The 23,324-nt window shown below is 38.7% G+C and overlaps 1 protein-coding gene across 3 annotated transcripts in view; it reads left to right on the top strand.

Moving 5' to 3' along the window:
• Positions 1–23,324, top strand: part of LOC306770113 (tenascin-like) — a 63,108-nt gene that overhangs the window by 30,099 nt on the left and 9,685 nt on the right. For 2 of the 3 annotated variants that reach the window (XM_079258917.1, XM_079258918.1), the window contains 4 exons: positions 967–1,082; positions 17,708–17,861; positions 18,425–18,694; positions 19,309–22,056. In XM_079258917.1, the coding sequence (XP_079115043.1) occupies positions 967–1,082; positions 17,708–17,861; positions 18,425–18,694; positions 19,309–22,056 (3,288 nt within the window). The remainder of the gene's footprint in view (positions 1–966; positions 1,083–17,707; positions 17,862–18,424; positions 18,695–19,308; positions 22,057–23,324) is intronic. The other variant, XM_079258919.1, reaches the window with a different exon arrangement.

Here is a 23,324-nt window from a genome sequence, read left to right as displayed (position 1 = left end):
GTGTATAAACCAAGGTGTTTTGTTTTTAGTTGTGCTGAACCAAGCTGATGTTATAAAACATTTACATGTACTGCAGTGTCATTTGACATATTTTTACATACCAATAAAATTTTTCCCTTTGCACTTCTGTCTGGAAATGTAGGGGAGGAACAGGGGAAAGTGGAGTGTGCAGGAGGATGCTGTTTCACCTGTGAAAATACTTGTATACATATCCACAATAGCATAAGGCAGTACAGAGATCAGCGCATATTCAGTGATTCTCTGGTACAAACATGTTTGTGCATCAATACCTGTTGATGTTCCAGAGATTTAGCTCGAGACCTGCCTGAATGCTGCAGACCTTCTAACATACTGTACTACCAGATCCTTTTAGAAGAACATGAAGTGTCTTTAGTGTTTCTTTGTCTCCTTGACGTTGCTTTGCTCACAGTTTCTGTTTTGTAATTGTCTTTCTTCATAGAGTCCTTGTTTTATTTTCTTTCTCACTTCATTGTCATTTTATGTTTTTTCAAGGCTACTTTGTCTCCTATTTTATTCTAGTTCTGTTCCTGAGTTTGTTTTCTTTTTGGTTATATTTTTCTATTTTTTCTATTTTTTATCATTTTATTTTGTTTGATTGGTTCATTTATTCATTTATTTTCTTTTTTTGCATCTTTGTTGGTAGCTTTTTTTTTTTTTACTTAGTACATATTTGCTGTGTTTTATGTCCCTAAAGTTTTGGCTGTTTCTTTTAGTGTTTTTTGCCGGTTCTTTTTTTTTTTTTTTTTTTTTTTTTTTTTTTGCCTTTTGATGTTTCCTAAGTCTTTTCTGTTTTCTGTCTTTTTCATAATGACTCTGTAAACTTGACCGTACTTTCAAAAGTTCTGCTCAAGTTAAGAAAACAGAAATACTGCACATATCGTAGGCTTCGGTTCTCTTTTCAGCCTCTCCATTTTAACCCTTTCTGCCTCTGCCTCCATCTTTTAGCCATGTTGGGTGTCTCTCAGCTGAGGACACAGGACATCACAGAGACATCAGTCACTCTGATTTGGACTCCACCTTCAGTGCAGTATGAGGTCTACTACATCACTTTCACCAGCAAGGTATGTAATAGCTTCTGAAGTAGAAGTAGCTGAAACTTCTTAAACAGATTTAGATATGACTTTGGATGAAAGAAATTAGGATCTGAGGCCTAAGAGTCCACATTTTCTTCGACAGGATTAGTTCTTCAGTTCACAGGTTGCATATATCACAAGAAATGGTCTTAATCTTCATTTATCATATCTCACGTTTCCTTTATGCCAAACAATATAGAAAGCAAAAGTCAAATTAAACTTGCAATATTCCCAAAAACTAAAGAATGTGATCTATTTAGTTTTTATTTCACAACTTATGCAACAACAGAAGAAAGCACAATGTTCACACAGTAACTCAGACAACAGATTTATTTGTCGATAGAAAAGGGGTAAAAAAGCGGATTCTCATCAAGTCCTCATTGTCCCCTTATCCAGAACTCTGGGGGTCAAAAATCTCTGCCAGGTCATGTTGAGAGGATGGAGAAGTCTGCAGGAAAAACTGTCCAAAAACTGTCTTCACAGGATCCTCAGGGAGGTTTAAAATGTGTCTGATGTGAGATGAGGTCTGCAGACAGAACCATAAAACTGCTGCGTGAAGTTTCGCTGCCTGCAAAGATTAAAAACACAAATGTTTGACCTCTGATCTCATCATCATAAGTTCTCAAATTAAACCTATTCACATTAGACAAAAAAGAAAAGAGAAAAGAAATGGTACACCCAAGAGAATAAAGGAAAACTTTCTGTGTGAGGGTTTGGACAAATGTTGGTGGCAGCTGTCTGTGCAGATCATCCTGGAAAAATGATTCAGAGCAACAACGAAGAAAAACTGTCCACAAAACTTTCAACAAACCTTAAAAACATGACAATAAATTTAGCAAAGCGTCAGCAGCTCCAGAAATAATTTCCTGAAGTAAAATTTTTTAAAAAAAGTAAGAAAAGCAAAAAGCACAATGTCCAATGAATCAACTCAAGGTTGTTTTGGAGACATAAATAAACAGTTACATTAAGATGTGTGACTTCATGTTGGCAAGGACTTTAAACAAGAATTATCACAGAATAAAATATGGATGAATTAATCAACAACATAGTAGACATGCTGGTGGGATGACATTCTCTATGAAAGATTTATTTTAGTTCTACAGTAGATTTAAGATTGACTCAAATACTAAATGCCTGGTGACAATGAATCATTATCGCAGTGGGAAGCAACTCCCTTTATGCTCAGACAGGAAGATTATTGTTGCTGAAATGCAACAATAGACATATAGGTTGTGGGAAGAACTAACTTAGTATTAAATTTCAAGCAAAAATTAACAAAATAAAAATCACTAATTGTTCCAAATTTTTTTCCCACCAGTCAGCAAGTGTTGCTGTTTGCTAACATTGTCATTCACATGTGCTGTAGCCCTCCTATTTAGTCCCCAGTCTAAAGTAGCTGTGGAAAGCACATTCACATGGTTTTCAGCTGTTTGTTACTCCAGCACAGCTTGCAGAGTAGCGCTGGATTTCTCTGTGTAGTAAATGATGACATAATGGCTGCCATGACTCTGTTTTTAAGCTCTGTCCGTAAACCTGTAGTGAACCCTACAGAGGGACTAACACTCACTAAGTGTGCATCTCACCTACCGTATCATCACATGGTGTCTTCAGCCTTGTGATGAGGTTTTGTCTCGATGGGGCTGTAAACTCAGGGTGAACAAATTCCATCAAACTTTGAAAACCTTTGCCTACAACAAACCAATGGAAAGCATATCTTACATTGTCATCTTAGAACCTTCTCGCTCAAATGAATCTGCATAGTTGTGGTAGACTTATTTATGCTATAGGTTTACCAGGCAGAGTGTTCTGGACGTCACTACTGTTTATTTTCTTTAGTGTGGTAAAAGATGGGCGGAGCCTCCGTGACCTCACTCGTAGGTTTCTGAAGAGCCTGAATTGAAGCTCATTGGGCGGTTCCTACCATCTCCATCTTGGCAGCGTGATGCGTGTCATCTCTCCCGGAAAATACAAAAACGGTAAAGAGGCAGAGCAGAGAGGAGGGCTGTGAGCATGGGGGTGGATGATTCACATCTAGTAAGATGGGTTGTTTCATGTAAAGCACTTTGAATTGTATGGTATGTGAAAGGTGCTGTACAAATAAACTTGCCTTGTCTTGCCTAGACTTCAACCTGCTTGTAGCTAAGAGCTATCCAAGCTAGCTCAGAGCTAACAGGAACTAACCAGCTAAAGGAGCTAAGCGAACTAAAGATAGGTCACACTGTTAGTCAGCTAAAGTTATTCTACATTCCTCCTTCTTAAAGCCGGATATCAAGTACCTGGCAATCAAATGGATATGCCCCTAATTATGCCGAATTTCAAGCTGAAATCATTTCTAAACGGAGACATTAGAAAAAATTCACTCACCCCCAAAGTTGTCACAAAGGTAAACCTGACCTATGAATCCTAAAATGTTTTTGGTACCAGGCTGTAAACATGTTTATTTCTACTGTGAAGTTGGGCTTTTTAACATGGGAGTCTATGGGGACTTGCTCTGTTTTGGAGCCTCTAGTGGATGAGGGGTGAACTGAAGTTTTTGGCACTTCCATATAAGCTTCACTTTTAACCGCCAGAGGTTGCTGCTTAGTTTCTACACAGCACTTCTGCCAGTTGTTTTCCATCGCTTTGTAAGCATCAAATCCCCCGGCATCACAGAGTCCAGTAATATATCTTCTAATGTTGCTTTTTCCTGGTGGTTGGTGAATAGTTTGGCGGTAAAAATGAATTTTCTCTTTGGAACTGTTAAAATAATTTTGATTGGATATCTTCCAATTAAATGACTATTCAGAAATGCTAAAATCATTATCCAACCTTCCTCTGTAGATTACTGGTTAAAACGTTCTGGTTTATCAGTAAAAATATTAATTGCAGTAAAATGCAACAGATGTCAACCCTATTTAAATCCATTTTCCCAACATCTGTTGCCAAAAAGATGAAGCTTTTAGTTCTTACGAGGATTGATGCTTCAGTTAAAGCTAAAATATAAGATGCTTTTGGAGAAACATCACAGTGCCAAACTGGGCTGACATACTATCCATGTATGTAATCTCACAAGGCATGCCAGCACATACATGCAGTGAATATCTGGGATTCAACATGATAGTTTCTGATAATCCCTGTAACATAAATTTACACACAACAAACACATGATGTCAGGCTATAGGTTGTAGAAAAAAAAACATGAAAATAATAATGAAAGCTTGTTTTTTAAGATGCAGATGTACTCCATTAATGTTTTGCACAGTGTTCAGGTCAGACAGCTACAGAGACGTTTTAGGTGTCGTTTAATTTACTTTTCCACTTCATCTTATTTCAGTTTTAGCTGAGATGTAATTTTTTTATTTTTTATGTGCATTTTTTGTAATAGTCTCTAAACAGGTCTAGAATCAGCATAAATTACGATTGCACAAATCCTTTTTTTTTTACCACAAATCCTTGAAAATCTGAAAAGCAGTCCAGACTGGTTTTGGCTTTTAGTTTTGAGGGGAAACTCACTTCTGTTGAAGGATATGTTAAAACTAAACTATTTGTCATTTCCATGACACACTAGAAAAAATTAGGTGTGAAATTGAGTCACATCCTCAAAGAAGATTCATAAGAAAACTACAGCAGGATTTTATGACATTACAGTTACTGGATGCATCTTTGGGAGCAAAGTATCATGTCTCCATGACTAAAAGTGAAATTTACGCTGCATGTGAGCTCAAGACTAATCAGCTGCAACTCTGCTATAAACATGTAAACATGTGTGACCGTAAACATAAGTAGAGAAATATCAGATAACTTTAAACTGCCAATTCTTTTTTCTTTTTTTCTTTTTTTTTTTCTGAGAAACTCTGAGCTCAGAACAGATTTGATTGAGAAAATCCAACCCTTTGATGACAAAGTTTGGAAAAGAAAATACATCTAAAACTCATGCGCTTAATCCCATTAGAGATTATTCCTAGCTAAACATACCTGCATTTGATGGTAAAAACTTTTTCTTTTAAGATCCCTAGATTGTGGCTATTGCCTTAAATTGAAAAAGAGGCATGATATATGACACATTTATTCACAATTCATGTTGATGATATTTACTAAATAATGTGAGCCAGCAAATCCTCAGTGTTCTTTTTAGTAAATAAATACATATTTAAGCTCAAACATCTTTTTATAGCAACATTTTTTGTGGCATCGACTATAGATTTTTTTTTTTTCTTTTTTGTTTAAGTGACTTAGTCATAATAAAACATACACCACCATAAAATAAGACTATTATGACAACATTTCTATTAGTGTCTTGTGTTTTCTGATATCTTATTACCCTTTTAATTGATTATGAAGTTTAGGGCATTAAAAGGGCAGCAATGCACAGTGAGACAAAAAAACAAAACCTAAAGCACTAAAAGGTTTTGGGAGTTTTTCTAGAGCTCAGTTGCAAAAAGTGAAACCTTTTGGATTTGCGACGGATTACACAGGATGTTTTCTCTGACTCAAGTAACGACAGGTGGAAAAGAAATAGCTCCTTCTTTGCTTTTGCTTTTTTAAATGAATCTTTCCAAGCCAAGAAAAGACTGGAGCTATCTCCAGTGGGATGAAGTCAACAGAAAGACACCTCATCTTCCCCCTACAACACACGTGTTGCATTTCCTCAATAATTCTTCTCAAAACAGATTTTCAGACACTCATTTCCTTCCACAGATGAACCTAAAAAAATTTCAGCCAACAGAGAGCGAGTTGTCAAAGACTGCATTGGTAACACACACAAATTCCAGGCATCTGCTACCCTGGTTGTAATGGACAAACATAAACACCAACATAGCAACAAAGTCTCAGTCAGAGGAACCAGCTCAGGCTGTCAGAGAGCTTAAAAACCAAGATAAATTTCAGTTTGCTTCTCTTATGTAGGAGGGTGTTGTATTAGGGAGTATCACTAAAACCTGACCTTTTAGTGTCTTGTTGCTATAAATGATGAAATTACTTGTCTTTTTTTTTGGTTATTATAGATGAAAACACATTTGTAGGTACAGAGAGAGTAACACTTACTGAAAGCTGTTTCATTATAAAGCATGAGTCACTCTGCCATTAAACAACTGGAAATATAAAAGTATAATATAGTAATTCCTACAGTAAAGGACAGGAACTTCTATTAAAAGTTGGAATTGGGGCGTCAACTCCACTGCTGTAGTAAACACAGGCTCCCCAGAAATTGTACTTTCTCTGAATTTTGAAGCGGGATCAATATCTCTCCTAGTCTACTTATATATTCCCTTTTAGCATGGTTTGAGAACTGCACAGAAGCAGACAGATGACCCTAAAGTCCTGCACGTCATGGCAGAGGAATAGCTGCTACTATACACTCAGCTGTCTATGAGCTGAACTTGTGACCGCCTGTCCCACTGCCCCTCACCCCCACCATCTGAACTGCCCATGGACTAGTTTTTAACTGGTGCACCTTAATTACATGAGCCAGTGGTGAAAGCATAAAGACACACATATTACCATCCCTTCTCTTTCATTCTGTAATGTTATTATTGTGTCAGTGCTTCACACAGTCATAGTGAGTAGTGAAGAGCTTTTCAACTTTTCCTGTACAATGCCACAATGACTTGATTTGAATTTTCATTCATTTATATTTTATCACTCTAAATGTAATTGAACTTACATGTACCTTTTAACATGTATGTTTGAATGTGAGGCAACCAACTAAATAACCCATTATCCCCATTTAAAACCCCTCCTTTTGTTCTTTTTTCCATTTGACAAATTGCAAATGTTGCAGTGTGTTTCACCCATTGTGTGATGATTCCAGCTCAATTCAAGTCCATTTCCCATCCACTTTCCAGACGACTTATTACAATTCACAGAAAAACTGGAGTCTATCCCGGCAATTAGCAGACGAGAGGCAGGACCCCCCCCCACCCGACCAGGTCACCGGTCGAAACAAATAACCATTTATACTCAAGCTCACTTCTGATGCTTCTCTTTGGATGGTGGGAGGAAGTCTGTGTACCCAGAAAACCACTCAGAGTGCATAAAATTCAGCTAATTTCCTCCTATATTGTAAAGAATCCTTTTAAACGTTCCTGTATCCACAATTCCTTCCACATGCCTCCTACAATTACATTGAATAAGTTAGATGAAAACCTAGTTTCAGACAAATAAATCCACCAAGTAGTTTATGTGTAAAGTTGCTCACGAACAGACATATAAACATGTTGGAAAACATAACCTTTCTTTGCAGAGGTAATAACAGAAGGCATCACATACATATTTATGACATTATTTACTTGGGTTACTCGTGATTTACGTCATTCTGGTTGAATTTCTTTCTGTCCTGTGATTTTCAGCACAATTTGAAATTTCCACATGTTTCAATCTGAAGATGATGATGAACAAAGAACTCATTAGTCCTGCTGTGGTCAGATGTGAGGAAGGTCATTTCTGAGCCTGTTTTACCATCCGACTAACAAGCTTATTACCCAGGCTAAGAATATCTTGGGTAATGTTCATGAAACCTCAAATTACTTCTATTTGTGTAAAACAGAAGTCTGCTTTACATTGAGCTTTTAATCATTAAACTCTGCATTAAATGCTTGATGAGCTCTGCTTCCTCTGCTCGTCATGGCTGTCCAATCACAAACATGTGTGATCAATCTGCAGCAGGGGACGTTAAAGAAGTGGAAAATGACTAATTGCGTTGGTATTCTTGAGCTGTGTTTAGGAGAGAAACTGAGACAGAAAAGGCAGCCCAACAAAGAGAAATCTGACCTCTCTTTCTAAATCATTTAAATTCAAAGCTGTTGCTGAGATCAGAAGAAAAAGCCCCAAACTGCTTGGATTACTGTGTACACTCTGGACACATCATGGCGTCACTGCACATGTTCTCCCTCATGTTTTCCCACACACCAACAGTCACTATGGTCGCCTCACACTGCAATGCTTTTTTTTTTTTTGCCTCTTCTTGTTTTCAACAAAACATGTCAACCGTCTTACTGTGGTGACATCACTGAGGGATTAAGACACTATTATGACTCTAGATGAGGTTTGAGTGGAAAAAGAAGTAGATGTGATTCACAATTGCTGGGAGACATGCTGAAGACATGGATGGATGGATGGATGGATGGATGGATGGATGGGTGGATGGATGGGTGGGTGGGTGGGTGGATGGATGGAGTTTATGAGTCAGAGATTGAAGAATCATTGGTAGGTGTCTTAAAGAGCCATAAATGTGGTACTGATAGGAGTTTGAGCCACATGTGGTCATCTTAATCAGCCCACAGAGAAACACTGATCCTGACTAAAGTCTTTGTAAACCATAGATGAAAAGGAAGGAGAGAAAAAAAAGAAAATCCAGAAAAAAATTTCTTGTTTTCACCTCTGCTTTATTTACGTTTTGTTTTGGGGTTGTTTGGACCAAACAGCTGGGTCAAGTGCTGTTGAAGTTTTTAAGTCAGTATGAGATTAAAAAGATAACAATCATTAAGGAAAATGGCAATTTCTCCATCAACTCTTCCAATCCAACTTTATTTATAGAGTCAACATAGTTGACCAAAGTGGTGCACACAACTCTGGGCTCAACCACCAAAACAAATATCACAATAAACTGTTAAAAAAAAAAATAAATAAACATACAATAAAAAGTATAAAATATACTAGTATAACAGGAGTACACAATAAAACATTAAAACAGGATAAAATAAAACAAAAGTAAGTCAACAATGCCAACTGTGTTAAAGATGAGTCTTATGAGAGGATTTAAAAACAGAAAGAGACTCAACATGTGCAGTGGCAGCAATTTCCAAAGTTTAGGAGCAAAAACTAAAAAGGATTGATCTCCTCTGGATTACATCTTAAATTTTGGGACAGCTAACAGGCAGTGATGTGCCGGTGGGACAGACCCTGCATGGCTGTCTGTCTCCAGTCAATGGATGTCGGACTGGAGCAGGTTAGACAGACACTGTGGGGCAAAGTCATGTAGACATTTAAAAACAAATAAAAGAATTTTAAAATCAATGCAAAACAAAACAGGTAACCAGTCAAAAGACTTTAAAACTGGTGTGATGTGCTCCTGTTTCTTGGTACCAGTTAAAAACTGAGCTGCAATTTTCTGAACGATTTGCAGTCGGGTAAGATCATGTAGTCCGTAAATGATACTTACTTTTTATATGACCCAGCTGCCCCCCTTAGAGCCCCTACAAAGAAAATCCTAATTTAACCTCCATTTACTCTTTTTTTTATTGAAACCAACATTTTATAATGATGAGTAAAAATGGCTTCTATGCTGATTGTAGCAGCTGTTTATTGACATCCCTGTCAGAGCATCACATTAGAAAAAGTTCACATTTGTAATTTTGCAAAATAAAGTCAAATTTCTGTCTTTTACCGTGTGGTTTGGATGACTTTTTACCCTGGTCAAACTTCCAGAATCGTGCTTCAAATTTCAGACTTCAGATCGTCATTGATCTGAAAAGATCTAAATTATTCTCCAGGGGCGGCATCTCAGTTACGCCTCAGTGTTTTTAGAAGGGTGACCACAAAGGTCACTGTGCTTTCCCTAAATTTAGTCATAAATTACATCAGATGTAAGAATAACAAACAAACAGAGCTGAGAAATTATTTTAGAGACGGTGCAGTCACAACACAAGAGCAGTGCATGAAGTGAAGAAGATGCAGCTGTGGGATGCTTGTTGTCATGGAAACGCGTAAACACAGTCAAAACCACGAGGACTGCCAGAAGGAGGACGTCACTGCCAAGCAGCTGTGACAGAAAGAGACAGACAAACAGGCAGAGAAGGCGAGACAGACGAGAGTAATCAGGACCAGAAGATAAACAACAAATAAATATCAGGTTGTCACAACAGCAGCTGGCGTGAGAGCAGATTATCAGCAAGGAAGAAGGAAGATTTCCGTCTCAGTCTGCAGACACTACACCGACTGATACAAATACCACGTTAGTCTATGAGCAAAATGAAATGTTGTGTTTACAGTTTGTTGCCAGGTTACAGCATCAGTCTGTTTTTCTTTTTTAACTTATCAAAACAACATGTTAACAGCGATGCATCAGGTTACAGACCGTTACTGTAGACAGCATCGTTCTCAGTGAGAGTATTCCCTCTGAAAAGATAATGAAAGCTAAAGATACGGTCCAAGGAAGGTTTCTGCAAGGAAATATTACTGTTAAATGTTTAAAATACTTTTATTCTATCATAAAACTCACTTGAATTATTCATGTTAGCTGAATTTGATGAGTAAAATCTAACAGACGTGTTAGTTTGTCTGAAGTTTTGCAGTATTTTTCTATGATCAGTATCGAGGGACCAAGCTGATAAGCATTTAGTTGTTTAGTGCATTATCACTGCGTGGAAAGTAAAAGAAGTTTGCACATGTGACACTGTCATTTGTGTGGAACAGCATGCAACAATCAGCATGTTTTTATGTTAACTGGCTAATTTCAGCTGATAGCCGGAGCAGAATCTACAGCTGTTGCAAAACCTAAAGAGACTGTGGTGTGTTCACCAATGACGTATTGTTTCTTTAAACTGTCGAGACACGCATGCTTGATTGCTGTTTCTTGGGGTAGGAGACCATCAGATCAGCTGCTGCAGATCAAAAGGAGCCACTGAGAGCAGAACAAGAGGAAGTTATTCTCACAGCAAATTTGTTTCCTTTTGAACAACCAAGTGCACATTATTTAGTACTTTACTTTTAGTTTATGGGTGCCATTGACCACCATAGAAAATATGCACAAAAGTCTTAGTAGCAAAGGCAAACAGAAGCACATAAGTGACAATGAAAAGTCAAACACATCTGGACATCCATGTTTTGCTTTGCAGTGCTGTAAATTTTAGTTCTCATCATGCTGTGTGAAGCAGACTCTTATGGCTCAGGAACAAAAAAAAATGCTTCATTTTGGTGATCAGTCCTGATTTCCAAAAATCAACCATAGTAACACCTCGATCAGTCACTCTGTAGTGTTTTGGGTGTAAGATTTGAATATTTAACTTATCAATTAGCTCATTAGCATCCAGCTTTCTTTTCTAAAGTGTTTGACAACACCCCTTACAAACTAAAGGTTGTTATGTTACACATGTCTAAAAGCATTTGAGTAGTGAGTTCAGACACTTTTTACTGCATTTTTTTTCTGGATCATGTAAAAATGCTTCAAGAAAAAAAGTTTAATCTGGCTTTTCAATATAATATTGTTGTTTAAGTATCCAAATCCGACCAAATAAAACACAGACAGGAGGCAGGAACAAGTAACAAAGATATACATGTATATAAAAACCAACAAAAATACACCCATATAAATAAAATTATACACGCGTTCTTCACGAGTTTAACATGCTGAAATGGATTACTACAGACATTTCTCATAAAGATATAGCTGTTTTCTGCTTCCCATTAGGAAAAACTCTGCATTAAAGCCTCAGATTTTAGGACTAAAAGTTCCTCTAGCTTACTTTGTCCGTCTGTTTGTGGCTCATCTCTTCTGTGGGTGTAGCCACCAGCTCCTCTCTACATCTCTGAGTACTTTCAGATTGTCCCTCTGAGCCCATCTTTGGTGACAGCTGTAATTCTTGGCCATTTGGAATTTTCCTAGCTTCATTTTTGCAGGCAAGACATCATGAGACAGACTGATGAACTGGTTTTCAGTAATTATTCATCCACTTCCTACGTGGCAGCAGTGGACATTAGTAGAAGCCTCCAGAAACTCCTGCTGTTTAAAGTGATTCCCAAAACACAGCATCCTTTTGATTTAGCATTCCCATCTTGCATTAAATCAAAAACATTTACAGCATTACACATTTTTGGAGCATTGACTTTTCAGGCTACACTGATGACTCCACAGAACATAAGCGCAGGCATACAGATCTTTTCACCCACATCACTCATGTAGATGACGGGGTAAAAAGATCTGTCCACCGCGACCTCTTTAAGGGGATGAAGTAAGTTTATGTCAGAGGGAAAAATAATTCAGCCTCCAGCACAGCCATCATTGGTTGCATAGCAATGCTTACATACTGGCTCTCTGTTTACAGTAGAGACAAATTATAGCTAAATCGGAGGCTTAATTTTGACTTTATTTGGATGAATCATATGGGGCTAAAATAGTCGGAATAAATTAGAGGCCACTGCAGTTCAGACAGGTCATTCAGTGTTCTTTTTTTTTTTTTTTTCTTCAACAATTTACTCAATGAAGGTTTGCCCCATTGGTAACATGTGTTACTGCTCGAGGAAAAAGAAACCCGTAGACCTCCATTATGAAGAAATATCAGAAATACTACAGTTGGGATGTCTCCAGCTTGTCTGTTTTCACTTCACTGTGAACTTTTCATTCATTGAGGTTCATGTTTTTTTAAACTTCCCCACAAAATCTAAAAGGTCAGTCTCACTAACTAATGACAGCGTCGTAAAATAACATTTTCAAGCCAAAGCTGGAAAACGCTGGCAGTAAGTTCAGCAGCACTAATGAGCATCTGCTGCAGGCCCCACAACTGGAAAGCCAAACTATTAAGCTAGAAGCTTCTTATTGGCTGATGTGTGAGGTTAACTTTCATCAGAGTGCAGACATTTCCCAATATTAACTTCAAGTCTTTGTGAAATTGGATTGGTTTGTTGTAATTGTACAATTACAATACAAGTAGATTTAAATGGGGCATCTCCATTAGTGGCAGCATGATGGCTTTTTATGTTTTTCAGACTGTAATATAATGATAAACACACAAATAGTAAAGTATAAATATCCAGAATAGCCAGAACAGTTTTAATGGAAGCCCCTTCATGGACCTGTTAAGTGTGATAATGGCTCTGGGGATATATTTTTGCTTGCAAGAAAAATCTGTAGCATTTGCCAGATGGAATGAAATAAGAGGCTGTGATGTCTTAGAGGTTTGATACAAATGTTGGGTGCTGAAAATGTCCTCTAAGCCTGAAAGTGATACTCAGATGATTTTCTGTGATTTTGATACCACCTGCCATGGAGCTTTTCCATCGGCTGCTCTTCAGCCAAGATACAACACAATAATGTAGTACATTAGCCTGCTGTCTGTGGTGCAGTGGTAGTAGAGGCCGTAACATACCCAGAAACTGTTGGGACGCTGGGAACATAAGGACGGAACTTTGTTTTCGCAACCATGGTTTGGAAGCTCTTGCATCTTGTTATCAACAGAACTTGTTTTGCACGTGGTGTCTGGGAACAGAGTGACTGGTTGGACAGTTGAGGTGGACATGGCTATTATCGAACAGTGTGAAGGAAAAAGTTGCTGTTTCTGCTTCGTAAATATAAAATAACAGGCTAACGGCACATTGCGCGGGAAGAAATCAGGGCTCGATGCTCCCACTGGTGCCCTAACAGGAAGCTGAGGTTAACGCTGTATTGTGGTCTGCTCAGACCCATCTGGTACACTTTGTGGGTAACCTCTAAGAGATTAAGAGCAGCCATGTTTAAAATGTTTTCAATCAGACCTGCACTGCTGCACCATTCATGACGTGTGTTTACATGCAATAAATGTCTGAATGTAATGGATCATTTTTATGCTCAGAATTGCCTGATTTTCTGAAACCACACAAAAAAGTTATTTAAAACACAGCCGTGTGGTTATTATACTGATTTCAGTTTCTTTCTCCTTAATAATTTCAGCGCAGTTGGTAGACAAAAACAGTTGTCAACCTTTTTTTCTTCCATTAGCTCTAACATTTTAGCTGTAACCAACCCACCTCACCCGCTTTGAAATTTAACCCTTTCATGCATAGTGGCCAGATAGTGGAAACCTATTTACAAGCTATTTTTCTTGCATATTCATGAATAAGGATGGTATTTTTGTAAATAAACCACTTCAGTGGATATTAGTGAGTCATCCAATATGTTTCCACTCACTGGAGAATAAATAAAGATATGATATAATTGAACGTAATGTAATCACGCAAGTTTGCCTTTGCAATAAATAGGAAAATAAAAAATTATACAGCTATATTTTAAATAATGATTTACATAATTGAATTATTATATGTTATTTTATAAATGTTTTATAGAATACAATAAAATAAATCATGATACATTGTAAATATCACTAATAAACAAAAAAAGAGTATCATTGCATATGTCTGTAGAGGTAAAATACTGTATTTAAAAAAATGTTGCATTGTTTTTTATCAATTCATTCATCAAGGGTTTAATCCAAATGAGTGCCACGGAATCACATCATCTTCTGCCTGATATGTTTACATGAAGCTTTCTCTTTTAACGATTAAGGTTTTATTCAGAATACCTGTGTATAAGCACGGCTAATGTTAAAAGCTAAAATCTACAGATGGCACTGTATTGTATGACCCTGCGCACTTGGCATGTTGAGGCCTGGGCTCAAATGCAAACATTTTCACCATAAAAAGTCCATCTTTCTTGCAGTGTAAGTAGCTTACAGTCACCTCAACTCAGGGTAGTTGTACATTAGCTTGATGCATCTACAATTAAACTTAATCATTAGCTCATAGTCTGTTTGATGTGTGTAAAAGAATTTAAAGAACAAACTAAAAGGTTGATCACTTCCTCTCAACGTAATATGTGAATGTGAATCACATTTAACGGGGAAATATTTTCCTTTAACCTTCATTTGTTTTGCCCATATAAAGATTTTAATCTATTACTTAAATGCTAGTACACTGTGATGTCTGCACCATAGTTGACCCTACTAACTTGGAAGGAACCACATAGAAAGTCTGGTTTTCTCAGTGACGTTTATATTCCAAGAAGGAAACAATCACAGACGTGCAGATTTGGTCACTCCGTGGCCGGGTCACTTGTCCTCATCTTCCTCATCATCTCCAGCTTTGAATGCCACAGAGCTTCTGCTTGTTTTAAAGTGTGACATGAATTTATTGGAAGCTTCACTTATAATGAGGTCATCCTCGTTCATATGGAAATAAATGAAAGCGTTTTGACATGAGGACAGTGATCCAGGCAACCAGCATAGTTATTGACATGGCAACCAGCTGTGTTCAGTTTCATTTGTGAAATAGTATCCATTCATTAGGAAGCTCTGCGCTCTCAGCCGGGTAACTGTTTAATAAGCTGCAGCTTTTGATTCATGGAAAGTTTCACAATTGATGATACAAAAGTTGAAGAATAGGAATTTTGCATTCATTTATATTAATTTAATCATCCAGCAGCATAAAAAGATTCTGACTTAAATCAAGGAAATGGGCATCATCCTTCTCAGTTATGATTAGATCACATCTTTTCTCATCATAGCAGCTTAAGTGACATCACCCAAAGTTTTCTTTTTGCTGTTATTTATTACAGTCTTCATTGAGAATGAGGATAATCAGCCTCAGGCCGTGAGGGAGGAGCTGCGGTACCCCTAGAAGAAGTAGTCAGACCTAGCAGCTGCAGTTTCAAAGTACTGAATACCACTGCAGGCTTGCAAAAAAAATATGCAGGGTGTACCAAAATCACCAAAACCACCCACATGTGACGCCCTGCAGACAGCGCAGTGTTTCCATTCAGTCTGATCAGCCTCCTCATGATGATCCCATCGGGTTATTTCTGCTGTTATTGCAGGGAATGTGTTTGTTTGCAAAGCTGACTGAACTCAAGTCAACAGACGGACATTTTTACATGTGTTTGACCATCAGTCAGTGTAGATTAGAGAGAGGAAACTTGGCATCTGCTGGTCGCTGTGCAGGACTCTAATTATTCTCTTTTATTATTAGCTGTAAAACATAATCAGTCATCTGAAGACCCACTATTTTTAAACCAAAACGGTAAAAAAAAAACATGTCAATAAACATTGGAAATCACAAGCTAACAAAAGCAGCTAACCACCCATTAAAATGTAAGAAGTTTAGTTTAAAATGAACATTTGGTTTTGTGAAAGAGGGTCTTCTTTCTGATTCTTTTTTTTTTTTTTTTTGTTCAAAACTTCACAGCTGATTAAAAAACTGTAATTCAGTAAACACTCATTTAAATTTAAGGCCCTAATCCAAAGCTGTTAAATGAGATATGACCTGGATTTTAAGATATCTTTAATCCTCTTTCTTCTCCATTTTTATTTGACTTCTTGACACTTCTATTGGCAGTTTTTGGATTTTTTTTTTTTTTTTTTTTTTTGGTTCTTTTAGAGCCACTTGCAATATGTAAGATCCTTCTTTTACAGCGGCTGCAGCGCAGCATTGTCGTTGTTAGACGTTGCTGTTAAAATTTAAATTTTTGTGGGTAACAGAAAATTTGTGCTGTAATTTACAGTAATAAACCATGAAAACATAAATGAAATGCAATGAAAAAGACAAAGTAGTTTGTCATTTTAGTGAGGTTGAAGGATTGAACTCTCTTAAACAGACTTTCTTGTAATTTCTTAAAAGGTCTTCAGAAACAGTTTTCCAAGCTGCTTAAAGGACTTTTCAAAGCTCTTCTTAGGATGTTTCTGGAGGCCTTATGTCCAGATGGTCCCGCTTTGCTTCAATAATGTCAAAGTCTGCACTCTGCAGAGGATTCATCACTCCATCAGACCAGTTGCCACTGGTTTTCTGTCCAGTCCTTACGTCATTTGGCATACTTCAGCCTTTTCTTCCAGTTTTAGTGTGAGAAGAATGACTTCCTGACAGCCACCCTTCCAAGGAGACCATTTCTGATGAGACAGATGATGGATGAACTGAAAAGCCAGATGCATCTGTCAGTCTTATGCCAGGTGTTTGTTGGGTTTTATTCTCCGACTTCTAAAAAACATCACCCATAGATACTCATCATCTGTTGTAGATATTGCACTTGTCAAGATTTTTAAACTTTTTCTGGACAAAATGCTTCACACTCACATATTTTTGGCTTGAACATCTTTGAGAATCACCACTTTTTGCAAATATCCTATATGATATCTGTAAAAGTGTTTGAGTTTTTTGTTTTTTTTTGTCGTTGTTGTTGGTTTTTTGTAGCCGTAAAAATATCCAACAAATTTTGTGTCATTGTGACAGACTGCAAGTAACAAAGGGCCTAAACATACAAAACGAAACAGGTTCTTTGCAAAACTGTCTCATCTTTTGAGTTAAACGCCTTTTTTTTTTTTTTTTTTTTTTTTTTTTAAAATGGATTTACATGCCAGTGTTGTCATTAACTTAAACACATAAATAAGTAATATGATGCTTTTTGAAAATTGTCAGATATATTGAGTTTGAAAATAAATAATGACTTTGAGCACCATCACTCAAGATTACTTTAAAAGATTATAAGCTAGCCTGGTTTGTTGAAAGCAAATTATTGAAAAAAGAGGAACATAATGAAACTTTTGTACAATACTCCATGTGTATGGACGTGTACACACCGTGTTTTCCAGTTAAGAGACTGTCATCACTTTAAATCTCTTCTGGACTAAAAGCAGAGTATATCTACAGTCGTCACATCAGTAGTTGAGGACTGTGAAATTACAGCAGAGAAAACACATGGCAACAACATTACAGATGAAAAACAAGAACTTTCATTCGATTCTATTGCATTGTTTTTGTGGAAAATCCCACTGCTGCTGGCCTTGCTTTCAGACCTTGCTTGGTAGACTAGATTAACACCTCAGCTTTGGTGTTAACAGCTGCTCACATCGATAATCTTTGCAGCACTTAGTGACAGGACTTTGTCTCTTCTGACTCTGCAGAAGAAGAGCGACCAACAGATCAAAGTCATGGTGGATGGCAGCATGACGACCTTCACACAGACAGGCCTGGCAGCTGGTCAGGAGTACACGGCAACCATCGTCGGCCAGATCGATGGCAGGAGCGGCGCCGAGAGCTCCACCGAGTTTATGACCCGTGAGATTCTTGCCTTTTGTTTACTGATACTTGAGGAATCATAGTAGCTTTCTCTTCTTGAGGAAAAAAATCATCCAAATCATAAGGATGAGACTGAAACTGGAGTTTATCTCACTGAAGCAGTTTATGGATTTAATTTTCTTCGATCTTTCTCTTTGACTATGTACATTTTGTTAAACGGCTACGTAAGGGGAATTTTCCCTTATAGCAAAAGCTGAAATCAGAAAGGAAAATCTACTTTGCAGAAAAATGTAAATTGCTTCCAATGTAGAAAATTGAATTGTAAAATGTGCTGTAAGGAGAGAGATCTCTGACCAACACATTGGCACGTGTGAGCAGCTCAAATCACAGAACTGGCAGCGAGATTTAAACATCCTCAATGCTGCCCTTCCTGTGAAAGATGTAATCTGTGGCAGCTGCAGGGAAGACGAAGACTGAAGCTGTGAGTCTAGCTCAGACTGAGGGATTGAATCTCAGTCTTTCATAATGACCAATTAGGACACAGCGAGTAAAAACCATAATCTGTTTTGCATTTTCTTTCTCTGCATCATCTTTATCATCAGTCATTTCTGGCCCAACAAACCTCCAAGTGGTCAAGACAACCACAACGTCAGCCGTGGTCCAATGGGAGGAGTCACAGGGTGAGATTGACAGGTATCGTTTGACCATCACACCCAGTGACGGCACAGGGAGGACTCAAGAAATGACCGTAGAAGCTGGCAGAAATTCTGCCCACATCCAGCAGCTGGAGGCCGGGCGTTTGTACGACATCATACTGGTGGCGGAGAAGGGAGCAAGCCAAAGCCAGCCAGCAACCACACAGGCAGTTCCTGGTAAGTCGTAAACATATTAGTTGAACACCCCAAAATCACTTTCAAACTATTAATTGGTGTTCAACAAAAGTTTCTGTAGGATAGCAGCAACAGGTTCAACAATACAAAATGGAAAATGAATGAAATATGCAAACACGAAATCATCCAGTTCAAGTATTTCTGGCTCTGGCTGTATGCAAGTAAATGCACATTTGGTGCTGCTTAGTGAACGTTTGTATCCCGACACCTCATAATTTTCTGTATCACATCATATAAAACACATTACATCACAGTCTGTTAAAGTTAATGAAGTAATGTTTCCCATCTGCTGCTGCTGAGCTCAGGCAGGATATTTCTTTCTCACCAGTGACACAAACTCCAAGCAAGACCAACTAAAACATTAATAATGTTTTAAAGTTCTCTTCACAGGTTTCATGTGGACACCACTGGTTTTATTTGTTTTGTTGTTTAATAACTGACTAAACCATGTTAAGTCTGGTTTCCTTGACAGTGAAATTATAAATATTAAAACTGCTTCTCTTCCTTTAATAGATACAACCTCATCTGGATTATTAACAGCTTCATGTGATGACCTTAACGTTTAATCCAAATACTCACTCCCCTCACATCTTTAGGCAAGACTTTACCAGGGGGTTCCACAAAGGCTTTAACCACGCAGGTCACAAAAGCACCTGGACAAGATGCTGCCAACATGGACCAAGATTTAAATCCTTCACCTGAAGTGGGAACACTTAACCAACAGGGCAGTGGAGAGGCTACATCTGTAAGAGGCAGAGAAAATGGTGACTCCAATAGAGGTTCTTCTGTTACTGGGACGGCCAGGGCTAAACCTTCTGTTGGCAAAATGTTGGCAAGAAATGGCACTAGAGTCTTCAGACGACCTATATCATCAAGACTTAAGGTCCCAGGCTCATTCCGAGTCAATGAAACTGGAGTTTTGTTTGGAGGCAAAACTTTTGTCCCCGACCCTTTGAAAAATGGCACAATTGTGGTGACAAATGATGAAGATAAACTTAAACCAGATGCCCTCGGTGTTGGAGACGCTGTGAGAGACCTGAATGTAAAAAGGAATGAGGAAAGTCCAGCTGAGACTGATTCAGAAGCAAACAGGCAACACAGCTCAGAGGAACCAACAGCTGCTGTTGGCTCAAATGACACTTATCCAGTGTCTTCAAAGCCAACTGGGACTGTTCAAAGCCAAGAGAAGAAATGTATGAATAGAATTAAAGTGACACACTTCAGATTCCCACTGAAGAACATAGGAAATGGATGTAAAGAGGGTGGGGTGGAGCTGGAAGGGAACACATTAAGCATGAACCCAAGTGATACACCCCCTAATGGAGAAACAGACTCTGACTTCAAAACGGATCCTTTACATAAGCTCATAACAGATACTTTTGACAATTCAAACATCACAACGATATCAGTCCACATGTCCAAACCTTTGACCATCGCAGGAGACGCAGAAACAGTGAGGAGGCAGATTTTAAGGGGGCTGAAACCGATGTCCCCATTCTCCTCTTCATCATCTTCATTAACATCAAAGTCATCGTCACATCCATCAACCTCAGATTCATCCTCATCAAAACAATCATCTATACTAACATATTTAATTTCAGCCTCATCGTCACCACCATCATCTGTTTGGTCTCCATCCTCTTCCAGCTCAGATGAATCTGAGTCCCTTGGGAGCAACGAACTGCATGTTGATAAAACTGAGACTTTCACTGGCTCTGCATCACCTGTAGACAGTGAAGTTCCACGATCAGGGGGATCTGATGAACAGAATTTACACCACACACCTCCAAAAATGCATCCCATCCCAGGAAGACAGAATGAGAGCAGACTTCAGTCCACAGGTGAATCATCATTGTCACCGTCTTCACCTGCTTCAGATGAATTGTCCTCACTTCAAAATACACCTGTGAAGGATACAAGCATTGAAGAAGACAGAATAAACACAGCTGCATCACCTGGAGACAACAAAAGAATGATGACAGGTAGAGAACAAATTCCTGTCCGCCGTCCACCTCCAAAAGGGGGTTTCCAACGTCGCCCCTTTCCGAATCGATTTCATCCTAGTTTGACTCATCCCTCTAAACCTTTAACTGGTGAAACAGGTACACAAAGAGAGCAGGTGTTTCCCACGGACCTGCCAGTTTCCAGAGATTCTCTTCCAACTGGTAGTGTACTAATGAGAAATGGGAAAGAAGGAGCTAGAACAAGGATTTCTCCAAACTTATCCAGTGAGTTTAATCAGACCACCAGAGGTAGTGGGGTGCCTTTCTCTCGCCGTCCAAATGTTCGTCGCCCACAGCCACATGGAGGATTTTTCCATAACAGGACCCGTACAAACGTGAGGCTTCCTCCACAAAGAGGTCCCATGCACAGGCCTTCTCCAACCGGAAAGCTTAATGCAAGCAGTCGATTTCCTACGAGAAGTCAGGATGGTCAACTGGAAAAAGAGAGAATCCCTGATAACGCTGAAACTCAATCAGGGCAGCAGTCCCAAATTAACCAGTCTGATAAAGCATCCCATCAAACTGCAAAAGTTAATCAAAGTGCCCAAACAGATGGCCACATAGCGACTGCCAGCACAAGGAATTATGAATTAGGAAAGGGAGATGATGTTTTGATCCAAAGTGAAGAAACCTCAGATTCTGACATCCTTAAAGAGAGAACTGATACTGGCCGAAATATTGGTGCTAGAGATAGAGGTCGACCATCCATCAAGTCTGATTCAAAAGCCTCAAGACCAGTCACAGCTGCAAAGAAACAACTACCAATGAAAACTGTTAGTACACAGCATCCCAGCATGCACACTGTCACTGAGAGCCAAAAGGGAGAGCATACTGAGATACATGGATTTGATCCTGAAAATGAAGAGACAAAAGATGCTGCAACAGATGTTTCTTCTGGAGCCCTCAGAGAACCTCTGGACTTTGTTGGAGTTACCAACCGGACCTCAGATGGATTTACAGTGGTATGGGACTCACCAGAAGGGAAGTACAAAAGCTTTGTTGTGAACATAACGGAATCTGATGACAAAGAAAGGCCTGTACAGGAGGAAAGAAAACAAGAACAGGATGGAGATCCAAATACTAAAAGCCCAAAATCAGGCACTCAAGGTGCTGAAGTTGATAACAGAGTACCCAAAAGCTCTGTCACCCAGATTCCAAAGATCCAAAGCAGCACAATAATCGAACCAACAAAGCGCGATAAGGCCTTTAAAAAAGTACTTCCTGGTTCAGCTCGCTCTTTCCAGTTTGAAGATCTCCTTCCGCAGACTGAATATACCTTGACCCTGCTTGGAAAGAGTCCTGGCCTTCTGTCCAGACTGCACAAGCTTGTCATCAGTACAGGTACAAGCCATTGTGACAGTAGAACAACATGAATTCCTGCCATGCAATGCTGCAACGTTGCTTTCAATGTTGTCAAGTCTTGTTCAGAAAACTTGCTCCTTTCGTCTTGATCTCGTCCCTCCATAAGTTTCAATCTGTTCAAGTTAAAAAGGCCATTCATGCCTTTTATCTTCACTGCACTTTATGTCGTTCTGATTTCAACACACATTCAGCTGTTAACTAATCACTGAAGAGCTCCTCTGCTCTTGAAAGCTGTAAGCTTTATTTACAGTTTTAAATTTGTCTTCTCATGTGTTTTCTCATCTAAACATGTCTACTTACATACCTGCTTTCATTGTTTATCCGCACACGATGATGTTGAGCAATCCCATGAAGGAAGTTGTTTTGTGTTAATGCTGTTTTTGTGCACTCATTCTTCAGCTTTCATGAATATGTAAAATAGTCATATTCATGAACTGCATCATAATAATCAATACACTCTTTACTGAAAACACAAACTGTTATTTGATGTCAAACCTCAGATGCAATTTGACACCAGTGGCCACTATAGCCTGGTGACACCATTGATTGTTGATTAGTTTGTACCCTGAAGTTTAACATTAAACCATTTTGGTGTCCTCAGGGCCAGATGTATCTATATTGGGTTAGCTTGAGGGAGATACTTCCCTATTAATTTCATATTGGAGCTAGCGTCTAGCAGCCTAGCGTCTAGCAACCAAGCATCTAGCGCAGAGGTCTCCAACTCAGTCCTACAAGGTCTGCAGTCCAGCAAGTTTTCCATGTATCCTTTCTCCAACACAGCTGATTCAAATTATTGGTTGTTTGTGCAGAACCTGACAGACCTTTAAATCGATTTAATTTGATTCAGGTGTGTTGAAGCAGAAATACACAGGAAACCTACTAGAGTGAGGACCTCGCAGGACCAAGATAGAGACCTCTGTGCTAGTGTCTAGCAGCCAAGGGTATTGCTAGCCTTTAGTTGACATTTACTTTAATTTCTGGGGGACGTAGGTAAATGCATCTTTTATATACAGTCTATGGCAGGGGTGGGCAACTCTAGTCCTTGAGGGCTGCGGTCTTACAAGTGGTGAGAGTTTCCCACTACAACACATCTAACTCAAATCAGTGGGTAAGTAGTAGACACAAAATCCTGCTGATTAAGTCTAATGGGTGTCAGGTGTGTTACCACAGGGAAACTCCTAACACTTGCAAGACTGTGGCCCTCAAGGACCAGAGTTACCCAGCCCTGGCCTACAATTTGATTATGA

Source organism: Telmatherina bonti (assembly GCF_933228915.1).
Source record: "Telmatherina bonti genome assembly, chromosome: 19".
Lineage (NCBI taxonomy): Eukaryota > Metazoa > Chordata > Actinopteri > Atheriniformes > Telmatherinidae > Telmatherina > Telmatherina bonti.
Note: the sequence above shows the minus strand (reverse complement) of the source record. Positions and strands in the feature narration are given on the sequence as shown.